The sequence below is a fragment of the Kogia breviceps genome, chromosome 3 (assembly GCF_026419965.1).
Source record: "Kogia breviceps isolate mKogBre1 chromosome 3, mKogBre1 haplotype 1, whole genome shotgun sequence".
NCBI classification, from domain to species: Eukaryota; Metazoa; Chordata; class Mammalia; order Artiodactyla; family Physeteridae; genus Kogia; species Kogia breviceps.
The window spans coordinates 32,387,866-32,410,996 of NC_081312.1; the positions used below are offsets into that span (position 1 = coordinate 32,387,866).

General features: G+C 43.9%; 1 protein-coding gene and 1 long non-coding RNA gene across 3 annotated transcripts; one reads left to right on the top strand and one right to left on the bottom strand.

Annotated features, from left to right (window-relative positions):
• The first annotated feature begins 334 nt into the window (after positions 1-334).
• Positions 335-22,548, top strand: SLC10A1 (solute carrier family 10 member 1). The gene is made up of 5 exons (XM_059056771.2): positions 335-690; positions 12,036-12,246; positions 19,504-19,682; positions 21,216-21,412; positions 22,290-22,548. Exons 1-5 carry the CDS (start codon positions 335-337, stop codon positions 22,394-22,396), a joined length of 1,050 nt encoding a protein of 349 aa, XP_058912754.1. The 3' UTR covers positions 22,397-22,548.
• LOC136793782 (uncharacterized) lies at positions 4,738-17,595 on the bottom strand. Of its 2 annotated transcripts, none has more exons than XR_010839512.1 (4): positions 16,095-17,595; positions 9,632-9,788; positions 9,467-9,498; positions 4,738-5,137 (listed from the first exon to the last, which is right to left on the bottom strand). It is a non-coding gene; the product is annotated as an uncharacterized lncRNA (long non-coding RNA). The 2 variants fall into 2 exon arrangements; XR_010839513.1 differs by lacking the exon at positions 16,095-17,595 and adding an exon at positions 12,233-14,010.
• Positions 22,549-23,131: the final 583 nt, after the last annotated feature.

The following is a 23,131-nucleotide window of genomic DNA, read 5'->3' on the forward strand; positions in this document are numbered from 1 at the left end:
TAAGTCCTCTTGTCCCAGAAGCAGACAAGAGGTGAGGGAGGGGTGTGAGTGACACCCAGGAAGACAGCAGAGGCTGAGGAGCTTAGGAGAGGCCGGAACAGCCCTGCAGATAAGGCTCTGGGTTTTCTCTCCTTTGGGGCCAAAGCCAGAGAAAGCACAGCCAGTTGCATAATCCTTCTATTTGCTCAGATCTACATTTTGTCCTGAAGCTCCCTGCCCTGGGAGGTGATTGAGAAAGGCACCCAGCAAGGACTGGGCAGGGCAGGGAGTCAGCAGGCGAGCAAAGGAGCGTGCTGGGTCTTCAGCCTTTTTTCCACCGCTGCCATCCAGGAGGATGGAGGCCCTCAATGAGTCTGCCCAGTTCAACTTCTCCCTGCCGCACAACTTTGGCAAGCGGCCCACCGACTGGGCGCTGAGCGTCATCCTGGTGATCATACTGTTAACCGTCATGCTCTCACTGGGCTGCACCATGGAGTTCAGCAAGATCAAGGTGCACTTCTGGAAGCCTAAGGGGCTGGCCATCGCCCTGGTGGCGCAGTACGGCATCATGCCCCTCACTGCCTTTGCACTGGGCAAGGTCTTCCAGCTGAACAACATCGAGGCACTGGCCATCCTGATCTGTGGCTGCTCGCCGGGGGGGAACCTCTCCAACGTCTTCACTCTGGCCATAAAAGGAGACATGAACCTCAGGTAGGACGGGGGGTGAAGAAGGAGCAATCTGGGGACAGCGGCTGCATGGGAGATCACAATCAAGGCGAAGAGTGGGGCTAAAGCCAGAAGCGTGAGTGAGTGGGGGCTGGGTGGGTGTTAGGGCAGGGGGTGGCAGGCATTGATTGTCAAGAGCTCATGCTTGGTTCGGGACAGGACCTGGGGTACATCTTGGTTTAATTAAGCACCAAGCCAAAGGGGCCCAGCTGGGCCAGGGGCACCCTGGAGAGCCCCCTTACTCCCAGAGTTGTCTCCAACGGGGCACAAGGATTGTCTTGAAGGAGTACTGTACTGACTTAAAGCAAAGGGACCTCTGGAGAACTTTTACCTGTCTGCCAGGCGGGGCAAGTTGTCTGCTTTGAATCCAGAGATATGAAAGGGAGTGCAGATTAGTTCCAAAGATCTCCAGGGAGATCAAGGTGGCTCAGAACCAAAGAGCACCTCCAATTCCTGCAGTGCAGGAAGGAACTTCCAAAGATTCCCCCCAGCTGTCTGGGCTGTCTTCTCTGAACTTTCCCCATCCGCCCATCAGATGCAGGAATACTTCGATGCAAAGACACAGTCAGGTAGATCCCAGAGTTTCCCAGGACCAGGTCGGGGTCCCAAGTCAGGATGGGCCTCGCCTCGGCCAAAGTGGTAGAAGGGAAACAGCAGCACCCCCACCCAGCTCATCACAGCAGAAATCAGCAAGGGCTCCCTCCTGCAGGGGCTGGCTGAACACCCGTCCTTCCAAACAGGTGGGACTCTGGTCTGGAATGCCTCCCAGGGTGAGGCCACGTCAGGCCTGCTCCAGCTGCAACAGCAGCCCCTGCTGGCTAAAGAAAACTCACCAGCATAAAAGCTCTTGCTTTTTTTTTTTTTTTTTTTTTTTCCCGGTACGCAGGCGTCTCACTGCTGTGGCCTCTCCCGTAGCAGAGCACAGGCTCCGGACACGCAGGCTCAGCGGCCATGGCTCACGGGCCCAGCCGCTCCGCGGCATGTGGGATCTTCCCGGACCGGAGCATGAACCCGTGTCGCCCGCATTGGCAGGCGGACTCCCAACCACTGCGCCACCAGGGAAGACCTCATTTTTTCATCTAATAATCAACCCCGACATCGCTTGGCATCACCAGGAGGAGGCTTCTGTACCTGGCTAGTTTCCTTAGTAAAGTTCAGCCAGGGACAGGACACTGACAGGCACAAACAGATGGACTGTCTGAATTTACTGCCCTGCCCGGCATGGAATAGTGGATCGAACCAGAAGAGACCGGCTTGAGACGGAGGCTTAGATAAAAGCAAGAGCACAGGGCTTCCCTGGTGGTGGCGCAGTGGTTGAGAGTCCGCCTGCTGATGCAGGGGACACGGGTTCGTGCCCCGGTCCGAGAAGATCCCACATGCCGCGGAGCGGCTGGGCCCCTGAGCCATGGCCGCTGAGCCTGCACATCCGGAGCCTGTGCTCCACAACGGGAGAGGCCACAGTGAGAGGCCCGCATACCGCAAAAAAAAAAAAAAAAAAAAGATAGTGATCATTGGAGGTTGCCTGGACCTGCCATCTGAGAAGCTCTGGACTCTCTGCCATATGATTTGACCCTTACTGAGGTGGTCAATGGAGAGACAGCTTGGCTTGTACAGTCTCCCATGGGAACATATCCATGTTCGACCACCTCGCTGTGAGGAAATTCTTCCCTCTATCTAATCCAAGTCCTTCCTGCTGCAAAACAAGCTCCTGGTCTTGATCTGTCCTGTGGACAAGGCCCGTTGCAGCCTCTGTGTCTTGGAGAGAGAAACCTGGACTATACCTTAATTCTGACGTAGAAGGGTTGCAGGTCAGGAAAAGGGTGCTCAGGGTTTCGTGGCTCTGTAGAAGCAGCAGAGCTGTGTGGGACAGCGTAAAATATCATGGGGGAGCCTCTAAGTGTGAGTGACCAGATGTCCCAGCCTTTTGAGCCAGTGGGTGCCAATGAGGTCTCTTCTGAAACACCTGTGTTTCTGAGGCTCTAGGCCTTCACCGGCAGAGCCTCCAGTGACTCATGCTCTCCTGCCAGGCCTCCTGGTCTGGGCACCTGGGAACTGTCACTTCCACCTAGACCCTCAAGAGACAATGCTCTGCCAGGACGGCCACCTTCTACCATAAAGCCCCTACCTGCAGACAAACCTCCCCCACACGTTAAACCAGGCTTCTGACCCCACTGGAGGAGCGCGAATCCCATCCTCCACCATCACGTGCTGCCAGACCTCAAATTCCAAATTGAGTTCTTCATCTGGGACAACTTGTTACATGTATTATAATAATGATAATGGTGCTGATAACAAAAGATGGCCAGGCACTGGGCCAAGCACTTTACATGGGATCCTCATACAGCTTCCCATGAGGAGGTGCTGTAAAGAGCCCCATTCTAGAGATGAGGAAACTGAGACTTAGAGAGGTTAACACATTTGTCCAAGGTCTGAAGGCTCCAAAGCCTGTGCTTTTACTCATATATCTTCAGGGTCGGGTGTGTACATAAATGAACTGAGTGGCTGGAGGGTGACCGCCAGCCTCGGAGACACGGGCCACCCTACACGGGGCAGATGCCACGCATCTCTGCCGTGGGTGTTGTGAGAACGGGGGCTCGGTGCCTGCACAGCTCCCTGCTTTTCAGGAGAAGATGGTGTGCCCCTTTTTATGTGAAATCTCCAAATTTTTAATTATTGGTAACTCGTTCCAAATTTTTAAAACACTGTGCAAGCCAAACAGTACATGACATAGGCCCAGATGTTACACAGAAGCTATGGGTTTGACATCTGTGTACAACACCACACGATTTCCCATCTAGAGCAGAAAGGAACGTTAGGACACCTATTCCACTTTACACGTGAGGAAGCAGAAGTCCAGAGACTTTCCAGAGGCTTCCCGAGAATCTGCGGGCCAGTTGTGTCTGGAGCCACTCCTGGGCTCTCTCTTCCCAGTCATTCTGCCTCACAGCTGGAGTGAGGCTGGAGGAGCCACCGTCACAGGGCGTCGGGCACATTCAAGGAGGCTGGGCCGCCAGGTGGACCTCTCAAGGCAGCCAGGCCCAGCAGCTCCTTCCTCAAGGATGCTGCTAGACATGCTCCAAAAAAAGGCAGGTGACCCACAAGAGAAAGTGCCCTCATCGGGGACAGAGGAGAGGGTGCCAGAGGAAACTGGGCCCCTTGGATGGCCACCTCTACCTCAAGTTCACCTGCTCCCCTCCAGCCAGCTCACAGCTGAGACCAGAGCCAATGGCTGAGGGGACAACCCAAGGATTCCCACAGCTCTCCCCACCATGACAGAGGAAGACTAAGCAAGAGGAGACAGAAGCTACCCGGGTTCCCAGAAGTTTCCCACTTCACCACAGAGTCTCTAATGGGTCTCCTCACAACTCCCTCAGCTTCTGCCTCCAGGGCCTCTGTTGACAGGAGTTCAAAAACTGTTCCTCAAGCAGGGTGTACCGATGCCCCAAAGCAGGCTGTATGCAGTGCTCCAAGAACTTAAGCAGGAAGGGTAAAGAAAAAACCAAGTGTGATCCATTCTCCCTGGTCCCTGGACCCCTGAGAAGCATCCAGGTCCACAATGTTACTATGGAACAGATTCCAATCTCAGAGCTAGAGTCAGGAAGTTGCCTCCCATCCCTGTCCTTCAGGGTAACAGGATCATGACAGTCACAGACACCAGAAAGTTAGGACCGGTGCCCAGCACTCGCACATGCGGAGGAGGCTTGGGGGTCTGGGAGCATGGCTCCCACACACCTCAGTGCATGAGGCTCACCAAGTCTCAGAGCAAATTCCAAAGCTCCCGACATGCCAAGCCAAAGTAAGCATGACTCCTCTGTTCAAGGACAGCAGAACAAGCACACAAGTTTTGTGTGGCTTTTCTCCTAAGAAGAAATCAATAGCTAGCACTGTAGCCCCGTGTGCCCTTCCCAATCTCATTCCCCTCTACCCACCCTGAAGGGAGAACATCCCAGGATTTGACTTTCAGCACTTCCACAGACCCTTTTACACTATTACTACATATGTATATATCCATCAACAAGATACACTGTTGCATTTACATGGTTTTAAATTTTATATAAATGGTATCATACTGCCCATATCATTTGACAGCTTGCTTTTTTGAGATAATAGGTATATAAATAAAAGAGCTAATTCATGCATTTGAACTGCAGTATAGTTTGCTTGCATTTATCCATTCTCCTGTTGTCAGACATTTACATGGATTTCATGTTTTGTTGCATGAGCAAGTTCTATGAATGCTCCCCCTGTGCTCACATGTGAGAGCATATATAATGAACACAGGAGTGCTGGGTCTTGAGGTTCACATATCTTCACCTAACAAGTCTCGAAAGTAGTTATTCCACTTCACGCTTCCCAGGGCAGTGTATGAAGATCCCTGTTGTTCCGTATCTTCATCTGTATTCGGAATTGTCAGACTTCTAAATGTTGTCATCTGGTGAGAGTGAAATGAGTCACGGTGGTTTTAAATTTAATTTCATGGGAGGTCAAGCAACTTTTCAAATACTGTTGGCCATTTCGGTGTCCTCTTCTGAAAATAATGCCCTTTGCCTGTTTTTCGATGGGACTGTGGTGTTTTCTTCTCATTAATTTACAGTTATTTGTGGTTTTTACATGTTGCAACAATCTACTCACAGTTTGGGGGTTATCCTTATGTTTTGATAATGATGTCTTATAAAACAGAATGCTTATTTTAACTTAACCAACTATACGAATATTTTTCCTTGACAGTTTATGTTTTGGGGGTTTCTTTAAGATATCCTTTACTGCCTTGAAGGTCATAAAGATATTCACCTATGTTTGAAAAGTTTTACAGTTTTGCTTTTCACATGGAGATCTTTGATCAACCTAGAATTTATTATTATGTATGTTGTGATCTAATTTTATTTTTTCCATATGAATAGAGAAAATTCCCAGGACCACTGAGTGAATTTTTCTCCATCAACTTTTAATTCCATCTCTCTCGTTGACCAATTCGCAAATAAGCATGAGTTTGTGTCCGGGATCTCTCTTCTGTTCTATTGTTCTATGTCTCTATCCTTGAGCCAATATCACACTTTCTTAATTACAGCCTTTTAATAAATCTTGATATCTGAAAGTTGCCCTACCTTGTTGTTCTTGAAAATTACATTAACTATTCTTAGCCCTTTACTCTTTCACTTGAATTTTGGGATTAAGTCTCACGTCTACAAAAACTATTTCTGGAATTTCGGTTAAATTTGCATTAAATTTATGGATAAATTTAGAGGTTATCTTTAAAATACGGAGTCTTCCCATCCATGAAAATGGTACAGATTTTCTTTTATTAATCATTATTTTATACCTATGAAGTTTTATAACTTCTTTCATAAAGATCTTGCATACCTCTTTTAGATTTCTAAATATTTTATAGTTTTTATGAATATTATAAATGGTATCTCTTTTAGAAATTCATTTGCTAATTATTTTTGTAGTATATCAGAACTCAATTTTTTTATTGCTAATGTAATCAAAGTTTCATGGATTCTCTTATTTACTAGTTATAATGGAAATTCACTTGGATGTCCTCTGTGGACAGTCCTATCATTGGCATATAATGTAAGTTTAGTTTCTTCCTTTCCCATCCATATGTTTTTTCTACTTCCTGTTTTGCTGTGCTAGCAAAGACCTATATAGTATAATTTACAATAGGTGATGTGATGGGAACAGGTATCCTGCTTTATTCCTCTAATTTTTCACCATTAGGTTTACTATTTCCTGTAGATTTTTGACAGATAACCCTTTTCAGGTTAAGGGATTTCCATTCTGTTGCTAGTGTGCTAATTTTTATCATGCATGAACATTGAATTTTGTTGAATGGCACTTTTCTGCATCTATGATACTATTTTTTCTTTAATCTGATAATACAGTGATATATATCAGTAGATTGTCTAATGTTAAATCATTTTTATATTGCTGGGATAAACCCATTTTGTTCATTGTATTATTTTTTAAAGGCATGACTAGATTCATTTGGTAACATTTTATTTATGACTTTTGCTTCTGTGTTCATAAATGAGACTGGACCCTAATTTTCCTTTCTCATAATGTTATTTTCTACCTTTGGTTGTAAAATTTTATTGAGACATGTTTCTACTTTTTTTGCCCCCTATATAATACTGAGGCTATCTGTACTTTGAATGTTTAGTAGAACTCTACTGTAAAACCATATGTACATCGTGTGGGGTTTGGATGACAGGTTTCAAACTACTGATTAAATGTCTTTAGTGATTCTAAGTTGATTCAGGTTTTCAGCTTCATTTTGAGTTAGTTTTTGTAGATTATATTTCCCAGGAAATTGTCCATTCAATCTGAATAGAAAAATGAAAGTATAAGACTGTCCTTGATTTCTTCTATGACTCTCTAAAATCTTTATTGTATCTGAAGTTATGTTTCCTTTTGCATTCATACTAACATCAATTTGTGCCCTCTTTCCTTTTTCTTGGTTAGTCTCACCAGCAGTGTCTATTTTATTAGACTTTGCAAAGAACTTGCTTTTGGTTTAATTGATTCTCACAGTTAATTTATATAATTTTTAAAGTTTACTCTCTCGTCTTTAATATTTTCTTTGTCCTGCTTTCATTAGGTTTACTATGTTTTTCTTTTCAATTCTTGAGTGAAATGCTTGGCTCATTAATTTTTTTTTGTGTGTGTGTGTGTGTGTGATATGCGGGCCTCTCACTGTTGTGGCCTCTCCCATTGCGAAGCACAGGCTCCGGACACGCAGGCTCAGTGGCCATGGCTCACAGGCCCAGCCGCTCCACGGCACGTGGGATCTTCCTGGACCGGGGCACGAACCCGTGTCCCCTGCATCGGCAGGCGGGCTCTCAACCACTGCGCCACCAGGGAAGCCCTAGCTCATTAATTTTTAATCTTTCTTTTCCTATATAAACATTTCAGGCTATAAATTTTCCTCTAAGAATTAATTTAGCTGCTCCCTAGATTTTTTAATTTATTTTTTGAGATATAATTTATATACCATAAAATTCACCTTTTTAAGGTATATAAGTCAGTAGTTTATAGCATATTCACAACGTTGTTCAACTACCACCAGTATCTAATTCCAGAACATTCTAATCATCCCCAAATGAAACCCTATACCCATTAGCAGTCAGTCACTCCCATTCCTCTCTCACTCCAGCCCCTGGCAACCACTAATCTACTTTCTGTCTCTATTGATTTCAGGTAAATGGAATCATATAATATCTAGCCTTTTTTGTTTCTGATTCTTTCACTTACCATAATGTTTTCAAGGTTCATCTCTGTGATAGTATACAGCAGTACTTCATTGCTTTTTATGGCTGAAGAATATTCAATTACATGAATACCATATTTTGCTTATCTGTTGATATTTTGTTTTCCATTTTTTAGCTATTATAAATAATGCTGCTATGAACGTTTGTATACAAGTATTTGTGTAAACATATGCTGTCAATTCTCATGGGTATATACCTAGGAGTAGAGTCGCTGGGACATATGATAACTCTGTGTTCTTGATGGCTATACTCTGGACCCTTTGGACTAGGATGCAGTTGATATTAATTTAAGCCATATTTGACCTCTGTGGGAAAAAATGAATAGGTGTAGATAGTGAATAGGGCTATAGGGAGGAGGGACACACACTTAGTGTGGTTTTCCTGGGGTCTTGTCAAGCCCTCATCCCCAACCTTCCCACTAGAATAGAAGCCAGAGCATATATTGTAAGGTGAATGTCTACAAATCCAAGAAGGTTCCCTAGCAGCTTCTTCTCTCAGTTGGTCTTTCTGGAGGGCCTCTTCCCACACAGGGTCCTGGGATTAACATGTATGAGATTCCAAATGGAGATGGTAATAGGACATTTAGGACAGTTAGGATACAGATTAGAGCTGGGACAATATACTATTTTTCAGGATCTGAGACTCACACTCAATTTATCTTAAATAATGTTAAGGATAAACCATAAAGTAAAGAACATGAGAATATCGGTGTTGGAGGCTAGAATATTATTCAAGATAAAAAACAGGTCTGATGACCAGATTATCTTGTCACTTACTCAACAGTGGGTAACTATTGCTGCCTTCTCTACTGCTCCACCATTGTGGTCCTTCCATTATTCTGTTTTTACTGCTTTGCTGCTATTTTTTACAGTCCACCTAATCATGGCCTCTGTTTACTGCTTTTTCTTTGCATGTTTTTTGGATTTTGCCTGACCATGCCTCCCATGCCTCTCCAAAACCAAGTGCTCTATCACTGTGTACACATTCAAACTCCCCAAGTGAGAAAATGCTCTTGATGTACTTAATCCTTGTTATCTTAGTTAGACAGAATCACTATGTCCAGCCATCCCCTAGGCTCTAAGGCAGGCACTTAGCAACTTAGTAGGTCAGGTGTTATTCTATGTTCCAATGGGCTATAGCCAGAGTGATGGGATCACACAGCTTTCTTCAAAATGGGCTGTGCTATGTCAAGTATAGAGAGCAAAAAGAGTTCTACTACAGAGATCATAATGGCTCCTTCCACAGTGAAGCACACAGGGACTGAAGCAGGTGGACAGACCTGGGTTCAAATCCTGCCTCAGCCTTCCTATCTGTGTGATCCTGGGCAAGTCACAACTCTTCAAGTCCCCAGCTTCCTCATTAGCAAAAAGGAGATAGTATGCTTACCTCCTAAGCTACTGGGAAAAGGAAATAAAGCAATGTATGTAAGGTTCTTAGCACAATGCCTGGCACAAAGCAGACACTCCACAAAATAGTCTGTACAGGCATACCTTGGAGATACTGCAGGTTCAATTCCAGACCACTGCAATAAAGCAAATATCACAAAATGAGTCACATGGATTTTTTTGGTTTCCCAGGGCATATAAAAGTTATGTTTAAACTATACTGTGGTCTACTGAGTATGCAATAGCATTGTGTCTAAAAAATTTACATACCTTAATTTAAAAATACTTTATTGCTAAAAAATGCTAATCATCATCCGAGCCTTCAACAAGTTGTAGTTTTTCCTGGTAGAGGGTTTTGCCTCCATGCTGATGGCTGCTGACTGATCAGGGTCGTGGATGCTGAAGGCTGGGGTGGCCATGGCCATTTCTGAAAATAAGACAACAAGACTGAATCTTCCTTTCACGAATGATTTTGCCCTTTGATAGCATTTTACCCAGAGTAGGACTTCTTTCAAAATTGAAGTCAATCCTTTCAAACCCAGCCACCACTTTATCTACTAAGTTTATGTAATATTCTAAATGCTTTGTTGTCACTTCCACAATCTTCACAGCATCTTCACCAGGAGTAGATTCCTTCTCAAGAAACCACTTTCTTTGCTCATCCGTAAGAAGCACTCCTCATCCATTCAAGTTTTATCAGGAGATGGCAGCAATTCAGTCCCCCATCTTCAGGCGCCACTTCTAGCTCTCTCACTATTTTCACCACATCTGCAGTTACTTCCTCCACTGAACTGCTCAAAATCATCCCTGAGGGTTGAAATCAACTTCTTTTAAACTCCTGTTAATGTTGATATTTTGACCTCTTTCCACGAATCACAAATGTTCTTAATGGCATCTAGAACAGTGAATCCTTTCCAGAAGGGTTTCAACTAACTTTGCACAGATCCATCAGAGGAATCACTATCTATGGCAGCTATAGCCTTACAAAATGTATTTCTTAAATGGTAAGACTTGAAAGCCAAAATTACTCCTTAATCCATGGGCTGCAGAATGGATTTTGTATTAGCAGGCATGAAACATGAATCTCTGTACATCTTGAATGACCAGGTGCATTGTCAATAAGCAGTAACATTTTGAACGGAATCTTTTTTCTGAGCAGTAGGTCTCAACAGTGAACTTGAAGTATTCAGTAAACCAAGTTGTAAACAGATGTGCTGTCATCCAGGAATTGTTGCTCCATTTATAGAGCACAGAGTAGATTTAGCATAATTCTTAAGGGCCCTAGGATTTTTGGAATAAGCATTGGCTTCAACTTAAAGTCACCAGTGGGCTTCCCTGGTGGCGCAGTGGTTGTGAGTCCGCCTGCCGATGCAGGGGACACGGGTTCGTGCCCCGGTCCGGGAAGATCCCACATGCCGCAGAGCGGCTGGGCCCGTGAGTCATGGCCGCTGGACCTGCGCTTCCGGAGCCTGTGCTCCGCAACGGGAGGGGCCACAACAGTGAGAGTCCCGCGTACCGCAAAAAAAAAAAAAAAAAAAAAAGAATAAAGTCACCAGTTGCATTAGCCCCTAACAAGAGAATCAGCCTGTCCTTTGAAGCTTTGAAGCCAGGCATCGACTTGTCCTCTCTAGCTATGAAAGTCCAAGATGGCATCTTCTTCCAGTAGAACACTGTTTCATCTACACTGAAAATCTGTTGTTTCATGGAGCCACCTTCATTGATGATCTTAGCTAGATCTTCCGGATAATTTGCAGCTTCTACATCAGCACTTGCTGCTTCACACCTTGCACTTTCATGTTGTGGAGATGATGTCTTTCCTTAAACCTCATGAACCAACCTCTGCTAGCTTCAAACTTTTATTCTGCAGGTTCCTCACCTCTCTCAGCCTTCTCAGAATTGAAGAGTTCGAGCCTTGCTCTGGATTAGTCTTTGGCTTAAATGTATGTTGTGGCTGGTTTGATCTTCTCTCCAGACCACTCAAACTTTCTCCATATCAGCACTAAAGCTTTTTTGCTTTCTTATCATTTGAGTGTTCACTGGGGTAGCACTTTTAATTTCCTTCAAGAACTTTTCCTTTGCATTTACAACTTGGCTAAATGTTTGGGGAAAGAGGCCTAGCTTTCAGTCTATCTGGGCTTTCCACAGGCCTTCCTCACTAAATGTAATCATTTCTAGCTTTTGATTTAAAAACATGAGAGACATGTGACTCTTCCTTTTACTTGAACACTTAGAGACCATTGTAGGCTTAGTAACTGGTCTAATTCCAATATTGTTGTGTCTCAGGGAATAGGGAGGCCCCAGGAGAGAGAGAGAAGGGGGAACAGCCAGTCGGTGGAGCAGTCAGAACACACACAACATTTATATCCTTTAAGTTCACCGTCTTACATAGGCGTGATTCACAGTGCCCCAAAACAATTACAATAGTAACATCAAAAATCACCATAATACAACGAAAAAGCTTGAAATATTGCGACTTACTAAATGTGACAGAGACATGAAGTGAGCAAATGCTGTTGGAAAAATAGCACTGATAGACTTGCTTGATACAGGGTTGCCACAAACCCTTACTTTGTAAAAAAAAAAAAAAAAAACACAGCTGCGAAACACAATGAAATGAGGTTATGCCTGTATTAACGGGCTCTCTCTCTGCACTCTTCCTATGTCTCCCACCCAGCATCGTGATGACCACCTGCTCTACCTTCCTTGCCCTGGGCATGATGCCCCTCCTCCTGTACATTTACAGCAGGGGCATCTACGATGGGACCCTGAAGGACAAGGTGCCCTATGGCAGCATCATGATATCACTGTTCCTGACTCTCATTCCTTGCACCATAGGCATCATCCTCAAATCCAAACGGCCACAATACGTACGTTATGTCACCAAGGTAAGAACCTGGGGGCCTGGGCAGGGAGCGAGACCACCACCATCATCACAGTGATGGCTTGAGGCAAGTCATTTGGGCTTTTTCTGTGTCAGTTTCCTTCCTTGTCTAAAAAAAACAAAGTCTGCTACTGGTACAACCTACTTCATTGGATTGTAATGTACATGAGAATATTTTTGAAGAGTTAGGAGAAAAACAGTAAAACACCCCACACAACTATAAGGTATAATCATTATTTTAATAATAAAATTAAACTTTTATCATGTACCTAGTAGCTGCTAAGTTTTATGCTACACTCTCTGAGGAGTCACTGTCCTCGAAGTTTGTTTGCAGAAAGTCAATAATAGATGAGAAACAAGATCCAACACAATGTACAATCAGGTATTGGCAGAATGTAAGGAGGTGAGGTTAGTGAGGGCCAGGTGGTCAAGGAAGGCTTCCCAGGAGGATGGAAGGAGGGGGCAGGGCTTCAGCCAGACCATGAAGAAAGGGTTGGATTTGGGTAAGCCTAGGGAGATGCCTGAATAGAGGAGTTCCAAGGGAGACCACGGGCAAACATGGCTGAATGGATGAGAAGCCAGAGGGGAGGAGGCCAGGGGGAGAGGTGGTAGGCACACTTGTACTTGTAGCACTTTAGGAGTGGGATAGGAGGAAAGTGGAGTGAGTTGGCCCCAGCAGGTGTAGGGGGGGGTGCTATGAGGGCATCACGCCACTGCCCTGCCTTTGGAAAAATCAGACTTGTAGAGTGAGTGGTTCCTCTACCAACTCTTGTGACCTTGGAGCTCAGTTCCCAGCAGTCTCTCCTCTGGCTCACTGCTCAGCCCGGGATCCCAGGCTCCATCCCGGTCCTCAGGAAAAACTCGCCTCCTAAAGGCCTGTTTTGGTCCCCGACCCTGGATCTATGCCTTTGGGCCAGGCTACAGGGCATAACACCTGGAGGCCCAAGGCTTCCAGCAGCTTTGGGCCTGGAACAAAGAGGTTTGGTCAGGTTTCCAGGGTCTTTTGATTTTCACACTACCATTGTCAAGGGTAGTTTTTTGCCCTTGTCCCGGTGTAGTCCTAATACCATGGCCACAGTCCCCCTCCCTACCTGTTGAACATGTGAAGTCATTCCTCCTCCTGCCAAATGGTTCATCACCCCACTCTGCTCTGGATGGCATCTTCCGTTCTCTCCACCCTTACTTCTCAGAAATCTCCTTTTATTGATCATGTCCTCTACCCCCATAGCCTCCTCCCCTCCCTCTCATTTCTAGAACGTCTGCATATTAGTTCTTCACAGTCAACGCTGATACTGATTCACATCTTTTTTTTTTTTTACTAAGTAGGGTCACTGGACTCTACTTCCCACTCCAGCCAGCACCTCTCTTTCCTCCCCTTCCGAGCCGTGCTCCTGGGAGTCATCTGTTGCCCCCACCCACCTTCCACTCTCACCACACTGGCCCCCAGGACTGTTCTCCAGTGACCAGGTCTCAACAGTCTCTACTCCTTGGCCTCCCATCCACTCAGCATCTTGATGAGCACCTGGCTCCACTTTCTTCACCAAATCCAATGGACATGTCTCAATTTTTCTTTTAGCAGCTTTTGGTATGGCTGACCACTGCCTCCTTCTCAAAAATCTTCCTCAGGACTTCCTTCGTGGTACAATGGTTGGGAGTCCACCTGCCAATGCAGGGGACATGGGTTCCATCCCTGGTCCGGGAGGATCCCACATGCTGCAGAGCAACTAAGCCCGTGCACCACAACTATGGAGCCCACATGCAAAAAAAAAAAAAAAAAAAAAAATCTTCCTCAGCTTCAGTGACAGGGCACCTGCTTTCCTACCACATCTCTGGCACTTCTTTTCAGACTCCCTTGTGAGTTCCTCTGGTAAAAGTTACTTCTCTGCATTCAGCCCAAGCTTTCTGCATTTCTTGCTTTTCTTCCCTAAGCCCAGGACCTCCCCACCACGAGATCTGGTCCATCTCAACAGCCATCTACAAGCTGATGACTATCAGAACAATATCTTCAGCTCTCAGCTCTCTCCTGACTCCTGAATCCATTTACTGCCAAATCTTTCTACCTGAATATGCCTCAGGCATTTAAAATTCAGTATGTCTTAAATTTAAACCACCTCCTTAAGTCTGCTCTTCCCCTCCTCCCACTGTGTGATTATCTCAATGCACGGCATTTAACGTGCCCCACTGCCTGAGCCGGAAACCAGACAGTCATTCTCCACATCCTCTCCCTCCCCACTCACACGAATCAGTGATCGTCAATTCTGCCTTCTTTTGCTTGAACCCATGTCTCTCCATCCTTGTGTCTACTGTCTTGATTCAGACACTCTCCTCTCTCACTAGACAACTCAGCCTTCTAACCTGGTTCCCTGACCCAGTTTTAACCTGAGTCTGGAAAGAAACTATCATGTCACTTCACTGCTTAAAGGCCTTCACTGGTTCCTTAAACTCCCCCAGGAGTCATGTGGCTCCTCAGCCCTTTCCTGATTTGGTCTCAACCAACCTCTCCAGTGTCAGCTCTCTTCTTTGCACATGCCCCACTGGACTCACTCCTACTCACCCTTCAAGTCTCAACACAATTAGCACCTCCTCTAGGAAGTTTTCCTTAACCCACAAGCCTGGGCAGGATGCTTGTCCTACCTACTTGCTCCCATGTCACCCAACACCACTGCAGCATGTATCATCCTGTACTATAAATACCCACTCCATTTTTATTCCCCACCCACCTGCAAGAAGCAACATCCTAAGGCTGTGTCTCAACACTGAATTCTCAGCACTCACAGCTAATACCTAAGAATAAACAAAGGGATAAAGGGCAAGTCCTGTCTCTCCCACACATTAGCAGAAAAACAAACAAAAAACCAGAAACATGTGTCTATCATTTCACTTACTCAAGATAGTTTGTGGGATATAGGAATAAAGAAAAAAAAAATCACAGAACATAAAAATGTGAAGTGACTCCTGATATCACTTAAAGCAGCTCTGCCCCCCTCCACTTTATAGGTGAAACCAAAGACTAGAACCCCAAGTGCAACTGATATAAGAACATGTCTCCTTACCTCAGAATAAAATGTTCTTCTGAGAAAGACAAATATGTGGTACATATATACGATGGAATACTCCTCAGCCATAAAAAAGAACGAAATAATGACATTTGCGTAACATGGAAGGACCTAGAGATTATCCTAAGTGAAGTCAAAAAGAGAAAGCAAATACCATATGATATCACTTATATGTGATATCTAAAATATGACATAAATGAACTTATCTATGAAACAGACTCACAGATGTAAAGAAAAGACTTGTGGTTGCTGGGGGAAGGGGGTAGGGAAGGAATGGAGTGGAAGTTTGGGGTTAGCAGATGCAAACTATTATATATAGAATGAATGGACAACAAGGTCCTACTGTATAGCACAGGGAACTATATTCAATATCCCGTGATAAACCATAATGGAAAAGAATATGAAATATATACATGTATAACTGAGTCACTTTGTTGTATGGCAGAAATTAACACAACATTGTAAATCAACTACACTACAATTTTTTTAAAAAGTGTTCTTCTGAGGATGCAAAAAGAATCTCAGATCTTAACGTGAAAAAGGCCTTCAAGATGCTAAGTTCAGTCTCCTGCCTTATTCTCATTTTACAGACAGAATTACTGAGGCCCAGGGAATGTCTCCTGTTCCTCTTGTGTTACACATCCATGACTTAATTCCACAGCAAAAAATGGAGTCAAAATGACCCCAGAGAACATTAAAAGGGCTGAGATATACTTGGGCTGGAAAGACAGAGGCCAGTAACAAAGAATCACATAAAATGCAGGTGTATCTTGGGACACTTTGCTGCTGGCCATACCTCCAAGGTTAGACAAGCAGAAGGGCGACAGCTCCATCTATCAATTACTCCCAAACAGGAATCACTCCTGTGAAGATGCAGAGAGAAACAAGTGGTCAAGACGCAAACGCTGAAGTTTCCTTGTGTTACGTTTCTTTGAGGACTATGCTCATCCTTAATCTCCCCGTTTCATAATGTAGTGAGTTACAAGCTGGAAAATGAACAAACAATTGTCCCAGCCTCTTTGCATACCTAACGCTCCTAGAGACTTCCAAATCAAAATTATACAACTTCTGGTAACTGGCTCTGGCAGAAGGTTAGGGTTATCTGCTCAAACTCTGCTCAACCAGTTGCATTCCCTAGGAGGTCACAGTTAGGCACGCCAAGATACAATTTCAGGGATGTCCCATTTGGAAAGGCAATTCAATGCTTTAACTTACCCATGCAAGGGTTTATTCAAGCCTACGTGGTTAGAAAGTTGGTGAACCTGAGCATGACACGGGCTAAGAGCCACTCGCACTGTAAGCCATCCATCTGACTCTCCTACGTCTCACAGCTTCTGCCAACTCGTGGCTTCTGCCTGCTCCCAGGCCTCTGTGTCAAAATCTTAACACTTGCCTCTGCTCTTGCTTCCCTCTCTGTAACTCTTCAAACTCTCTAAACAAGAGGAAGGATCTCACTAGTTAGGTCATTCACCAACCTGCCTGGGTCACCAATGCGAGAAGAGTTGGGCTAGGTTATCTCCTGGATCACTGGCAAGCTGAGTCGGCTACCCATGAATGGACACTCATCACAGCTTCAATCAGCGATGACAGGGCAGTGCAGGTGGTAGAAAACATGGTGACCTATGAAGAAGCACCCACCTATGGCCTCTTTTCTCAGCAGGTCAAGGACATGAGATCGCCACAAATAGCAGGACTGAGAGTGACAAAAAACTTTGGGATGTTAAATTCCTCTCCTTTCCCTATGAGTAGTAATAGAAGCTACAAAGTCAGTGGTTCTAATATGCCAGGTCCTGTGCTGTCATCCTCACTCAAGAGAGGTTGCATGACTCACCAGTTTTCACGTCTTGAAGATGGCTTTCACACCTGGGTCACACCATTGTCTGTGCTCACAACCACTCCAAAGACCCCAAGACTGGGAGAACGAAAGTGAGGGGATGAGAGTGATACCCACGCAGAGAAAGAGGGCTTCTGGATTCATTCACAATCCCTGTAGCCCAGTACGCCCTATATTATGCATTACACTCTTTTGATAGGGGCAAAAACTGGACATTAGGTAGACGATAAACCCAAAAGGCAGAAATTAACTCAAAATTCAAGGGCAAACCAAGCAGCTCATTAGTCTTTCAATAAAACCTGAATCATGTTGTTACTGGTGAGATTCCTTCCTTTCCTGGGACAGGACCACCATCAGTACAGGTGATGTTTCATATGATCATTATCAGTTGCAACATGGCTTAAAAACACAGACATGAAGAACTGTACAGCTGAAATTACAGTAATATAAATAAATGTTAAAATGTCACTAGGACAACATTGTAATGTAATTAATGCCACTGAATTATACACTCAAAAACAGTTAAAATGGCAACTTTTGTGTTATATGTATTCTACCGCAATTTTAAAAAATGGTACTATGAAATATAAAATGCCACATGTGCAAATGAGCTGGAAACGGAACCAAAACATATAACCACTATAAAACAACACGGTAAGTTCAAGAAAAGTTTGCTGTATATCCTTTTACTCAGAAGATAAGGGGACAGAGGCTTAGGTGTATGCATATATTTCATCAGTTTAGTGTGTCATCCTTTAAAATGCAGACATGTAAGCACACTTTGAAAGCTTGAATCCTTGTTACATGCTGAAAAATCTTAACATTCTAATTTCATAAATCTGCCTATTGAAAATTTTAAATGGTATGTAAACTATAAAATAATGTATTTTAAAACAAATAAAAACATACCATTGTTCCCAATGATGGTTGCTTTCACAGCATTTACCTGAGGCAGGGTGGACCTGCATTTTTTTTTTTTTTTTGGAGTATAATTGCTTTGCAATGTTGTGTTAGTTCCCGCTGTACAATGAAACGAATCAGCTATATGTATACATATATCCCCTCCCTCTTGGACTTCCCTCCCACCCACCCATCCCTCCCATCTAGGTTATCACAGAGCACCAAGCTGAGCTTCCTGTGCTTTATAGCATGTTCCTGCTAGCTAGCTATCTTACGCATGGTAGTGTATATATGTCAATCCTAATCTCCCAATTCGTCCCACCCTCCCCTTCCCTCATGTCCACATGTCCGTTCTCTAGTCTACGTCTCTATTCCTGCCCTGCAAATAGGTTCATCTGTACCATTTTTCTAGATTCCACACATGTGCGTTAATATACGGTATTTTTCTCTTTCCGGCTTACTTAACTCTGTATGACAGACTCTAGGTCATACATTGTATGTATGTACTACATGTTCTTATCCATTCATCTGTCATTGGACATTTAGGTTGTTTCCATGTCCTCGCTATTGTTAAGTAATGCTGCAATGAACACTGGGGTAACATGTGTCCTTTTGATGGTTTTCTCAGGGTATATGCCCAGTAGTGAGATTGCTGGGTCATATGGTAGTTCTATTTTTCATTTTTTAAGGAACCTCCATACTGTTCTCCACAGCAGCTGTATCAATTCACATTCCCACCAACAGGGACCCAAACTGTTTCTGATGATGCCATTATTGCCTGAGCCATTTTGAAACTCCTTCTGGGAACTTCCTTACCATCCAATCTGCAGGTCACTCAAGAAAGTAGTCTCATCCCTTTACAGCTATACATCATTTAGGATCTGAAACCACATTACCTGACTTCATTACCTGCTTTAACCAGCTTTGGTTCAAATGACTTTTGGCAATTTCCAGAAGTTAAATTCATCGTAAAATGGATGGATGAAGTCCCTACCCGTAATGGAGGTATTCAAGACAAGTATGACAGATTCTAAGAATAACTTCTACTGAGCTCCAAAATATTCACAGCAATGGCAGTATTGTAGGGATATGTAGACGGGCTTCAGAGACTTTGAAAGAGAACTTTCATTTACAATACCCACTTTGCCAGAAGACTAAATAGTCTCACCCTTCAGAGCCATAGCACTTCACTGAAAACCTGCCATACAGAGATGTCAATCAGAAGCTGTGCTTAGCCGAGTCTTCAGTAACATGTGTTAATCAGATCTATGACCTCCAGGAAGCTTCCTAGCTATGGATAAGAAATCCAAAAAGATGAAAGATAAAGGTCTTTCACATTCCCTCCCACTTCAAATACATTTATTAAAATGTTTTCCACCTCCAATACCCACCAGTGTTACCCCAGCCCTCTCCGCTCTTCCACATCCCCGGTATCCTTCTAATTGCATTTTCTCCTTGTCCTTATTCACAGGGAGGGATGATCCTCCTGCTTTTGTGCAGCGTGGCTGTCATAGTGCTCTCTGTCCTCAATGTGGGCAAGAGCATTTTGTTTGTCATGGCACCACACTTGCTGGCCACCTCCTCCCTGATGCCTTTCATCGGCTTCCTGCTAGGCTACGTTCTCTCTGCTCTGTTCTGCCTCAACAGACGGTAGGTATCATTTTAGGCCCCACTGTCCCACAGGTCTCACGCTCATCCTTGTCTCTCAGAAAAAGGTAAGATCCATGATCTCGGGAAGGCATTTTTCAAGCAATATATTCAAATGTATCAACTGAACAAGGAACTCTGGACTGAGAAATACTGGGGAGGGAAGGTACTGAATGAATAACACGGATCCAGAAACAAAACACAGAGACCAACGGCATCGAATCATCCAAAGGGCAGCAGTTCATGGGAGAGTGCTCCCTCCAGAGTCTAGATTCCACCTCCTGCCCAACTCCCTGGTGGCAGATGGCAGTGGAGTAGCTGACAATCCCATTCCCACTTCTCCTTTCTGTCTAGGTTTTAATCTTGACACAACACCTTGGGTGGCAACTCCGCTAAGTGGCACTCAGAGTTGAAGTAGTTGCGGACCTCTGCTAGAGCCTAGTCCAATTCACAAACACACCTGCTACTTTAGAGGAACAGTCAGCTTGAGCGCCCAGTGTGGACACATCAGGCACCCTAGGCACCCTGTCTATACAGAGTGGTACCCCATCTCAAGATTTCCTATTTTCAGCCACATAGCAGACAGATGTTTATGCAGGAGTCTAAACAGTAGCACTCCAGCCTTGCATCACAACGCCCCGAACAGCTGTTTTTAAAATACAATTTTAAAATAATTATCCATTTCAAAAACCAGGCTAATTTAACAAAGAACAAATTACTGTAGGATGCAACACATGGTGATATAGTAGTCACAAGGCTGCCAATGACCACTCATGAATTTTCATGAAGACAGAATGATACAGGTCATAATAAATGGCCACAGCATCAAGTGCCATCACAGTAGTCTCCTTCGTAGTAAATGTGCTGAGACAGTGCTGGCGATTTTTTTTAGCAAAGAACTATTTTAATATACTAATTGCACTTCAGTGAATAAAATGTTGTATTAAATTTTAACAAACATTCCATTCTTTAATCCATAAAATGGAAAGCAAAACCGAGAATGTGTTCCAAAGATAGATAATGGAACCAAGCTTTTATTTAATCATTGTGTTTTGGAGTTAAAGATGTCCAAGCCAGAAACTGGACCACAGGGCAAGGTTTCCAGACATTTAGACAATCTTCTACTTTACATTTAAATTCTAACTGTCCTATATGTAAGCCCAACATACACCAATGAATGATTCTGGCTCCCATCTTCCTTTTATCCCTCCAGCCAGACATTTCTCCAAAATTCACTTTGATAATCCCGCAAGTGACGAATTGTAGATTTCCAAGCTACTCAAAAATTCCCTCATTAAAAACTCCCCAACAGGAACCTAAGTCACCAACTCCCACAAGGCTGGATTGGTGATTTAAGAGATGGGCCAACTCGACTTTTCTCAAAACCGTGCACTCCACACGTGGCTCAATTTCATCTTCCTGTGTTGGACTGTCAGTTTCTCTTAGAGTACTTGGAGAAAGGAGATGAGCAAGTGAAGCTGCACCCTCACGTCCCTTCTCTGAGGGCATATGGGGTTGTTTTTTTAACCTACACAGGTGCAGACGCACTGTCAGCATGGAGACTGGATGCCAAAATATTCAACTCTGCTCCACCATCCTCAACGTGACCTTCCCCCCTGAAGTCATTGGACCACTTTTCTTCTTTCCTCTCCTCTATGTGATTTTCCAGCTTGGAGAAGGGCTCCTCCTCATTGCCATCTTTCGGTGCTATGAGAAAATCAAGCCTTCCAAGCGTAAGTACTGAATTGTTCCCCTTTGAGCTCTGCTCCCATTTTGGACATGATTCTGCCGGCAACCGTCTCTAGCAAGGATCTTTTGGATAGGGCTGTAACCCATAAAGTCATTAGGAACCAAGCAGCACCAATAAGCAGGAAGGGATTTCAAAGAGCCATGACTAACTATAACTGCACTTCATTTTTGCTGGGAGAATCAGCTGTGGAGTTTGCCTCATAGAACAGGGGTGATTTTGGCTGCTTTAACTGGGGAGACCATGTAGGACTCAGGGTATAGAATTAGGACAGAACTGTCTTGGACATTACATAGTTGTGAGATATGTGAAAAGCCCTATTCACAAGAAGTCACTAAGTTTCCATGTTAAGAGTAGGTTCTCAAGCCATGGAGCCAGGTCAGAGCCCCAGCACCACTGGCACGCCTATATGAGAAAACGTGAAAGCAATGCAGCCCAATAATCCAGAATCGAAAAGTGAGGATTCCAACTCTGGCTACATAGTAAACAAAACTTAAGTATAAGCTTATTAAATTAATAACAACTATCAAAATAGCTGTCATAAATTTAATGACTTAATGTAATTACCACTGGATTAAACTCCCCATCTGTACTATGTGTACTAAGAAGTCAGAGATGGAATGATGAAAAGTCAGTGCTCTTTATTAGACCTTTTGTTACTAGTATTACCATTATGGATGTTGAGGGGAAAGCAAATCTTTCCTCAGTTTAAGTCACGGGAGAAGAGGTGGTAAAGAGATGGGGGAAAAAACAAAAACACAGGACACCCTAGGAGTAAGTTGGTATTCTTTTATCTCCCAGATAGAACAAGTTTTTTAACTACAACTTTTGTTCTTCCTATGACCCTTTTTTCAACTTTACAGATAAAACAAAAATTATCTACAAAGCTGACGCAACTGAAGAAGCCATTCCAACAGCTCTGGGAAATGGCACCCACAAAGGGGAGGCATGCCCCCCTTGCACAGCCTAGCCTTCTCCAGTGACCTGGATTCTGGTCAGAAGGCAATTCAGAAAGCCAACATGGCAAACTACACAGAGAGCAGAAAGATGAAACACCACCAGTGGGGTCTGAGTCTTTCTCTAGCATTTCCAGCATAAACTATCAGAATCATCAAGCCTTGCATGGAGGCTTTTTGGGGAGTCTACCCCAAAAAGCCTCACCTATTCCCAGCTTAGAACTTGATACTTGTTTAAAAAATAAAAGACTTATTCAATGACAGCCCTACGAAGGCAGGAACCAAAATTGCCTTTTGCCCTTGCATCTCTAGAACAGTGCCTGATAGGCATAAAAAAGCAGTTTCTGAACTAGTCAATAAATGGGTTCTTACCCTAAAATCAAATACCCAAATTCTGTTCCAAGTTTTGTGACCCAAAAGGGAAATACATGCTCAGAGTACTGTAGGATTAACAGACTTCAGAAGTCCTTTCTAACCTTAAATATTCAGATCCCATTCCTTCCCTTTTGACGTCACTGGAATTAAAGCTCCTGAGAACATGACACCGAGTACACAAAAGCAGACATAATAAAATGCAAAAACACTTGGATAAGACAAACTCAAAACCTCAGCCATAATGAAATGAAAGAACATTTTGAAGAACACAATTCCAGAAGAGAAGGAAAACTTTGAAAAAGAAAAGCCAGAAAAGAAATACAAATACCAACAGAATAGTTTCACTCATCATCTATCCCATCCCATCACCTCAT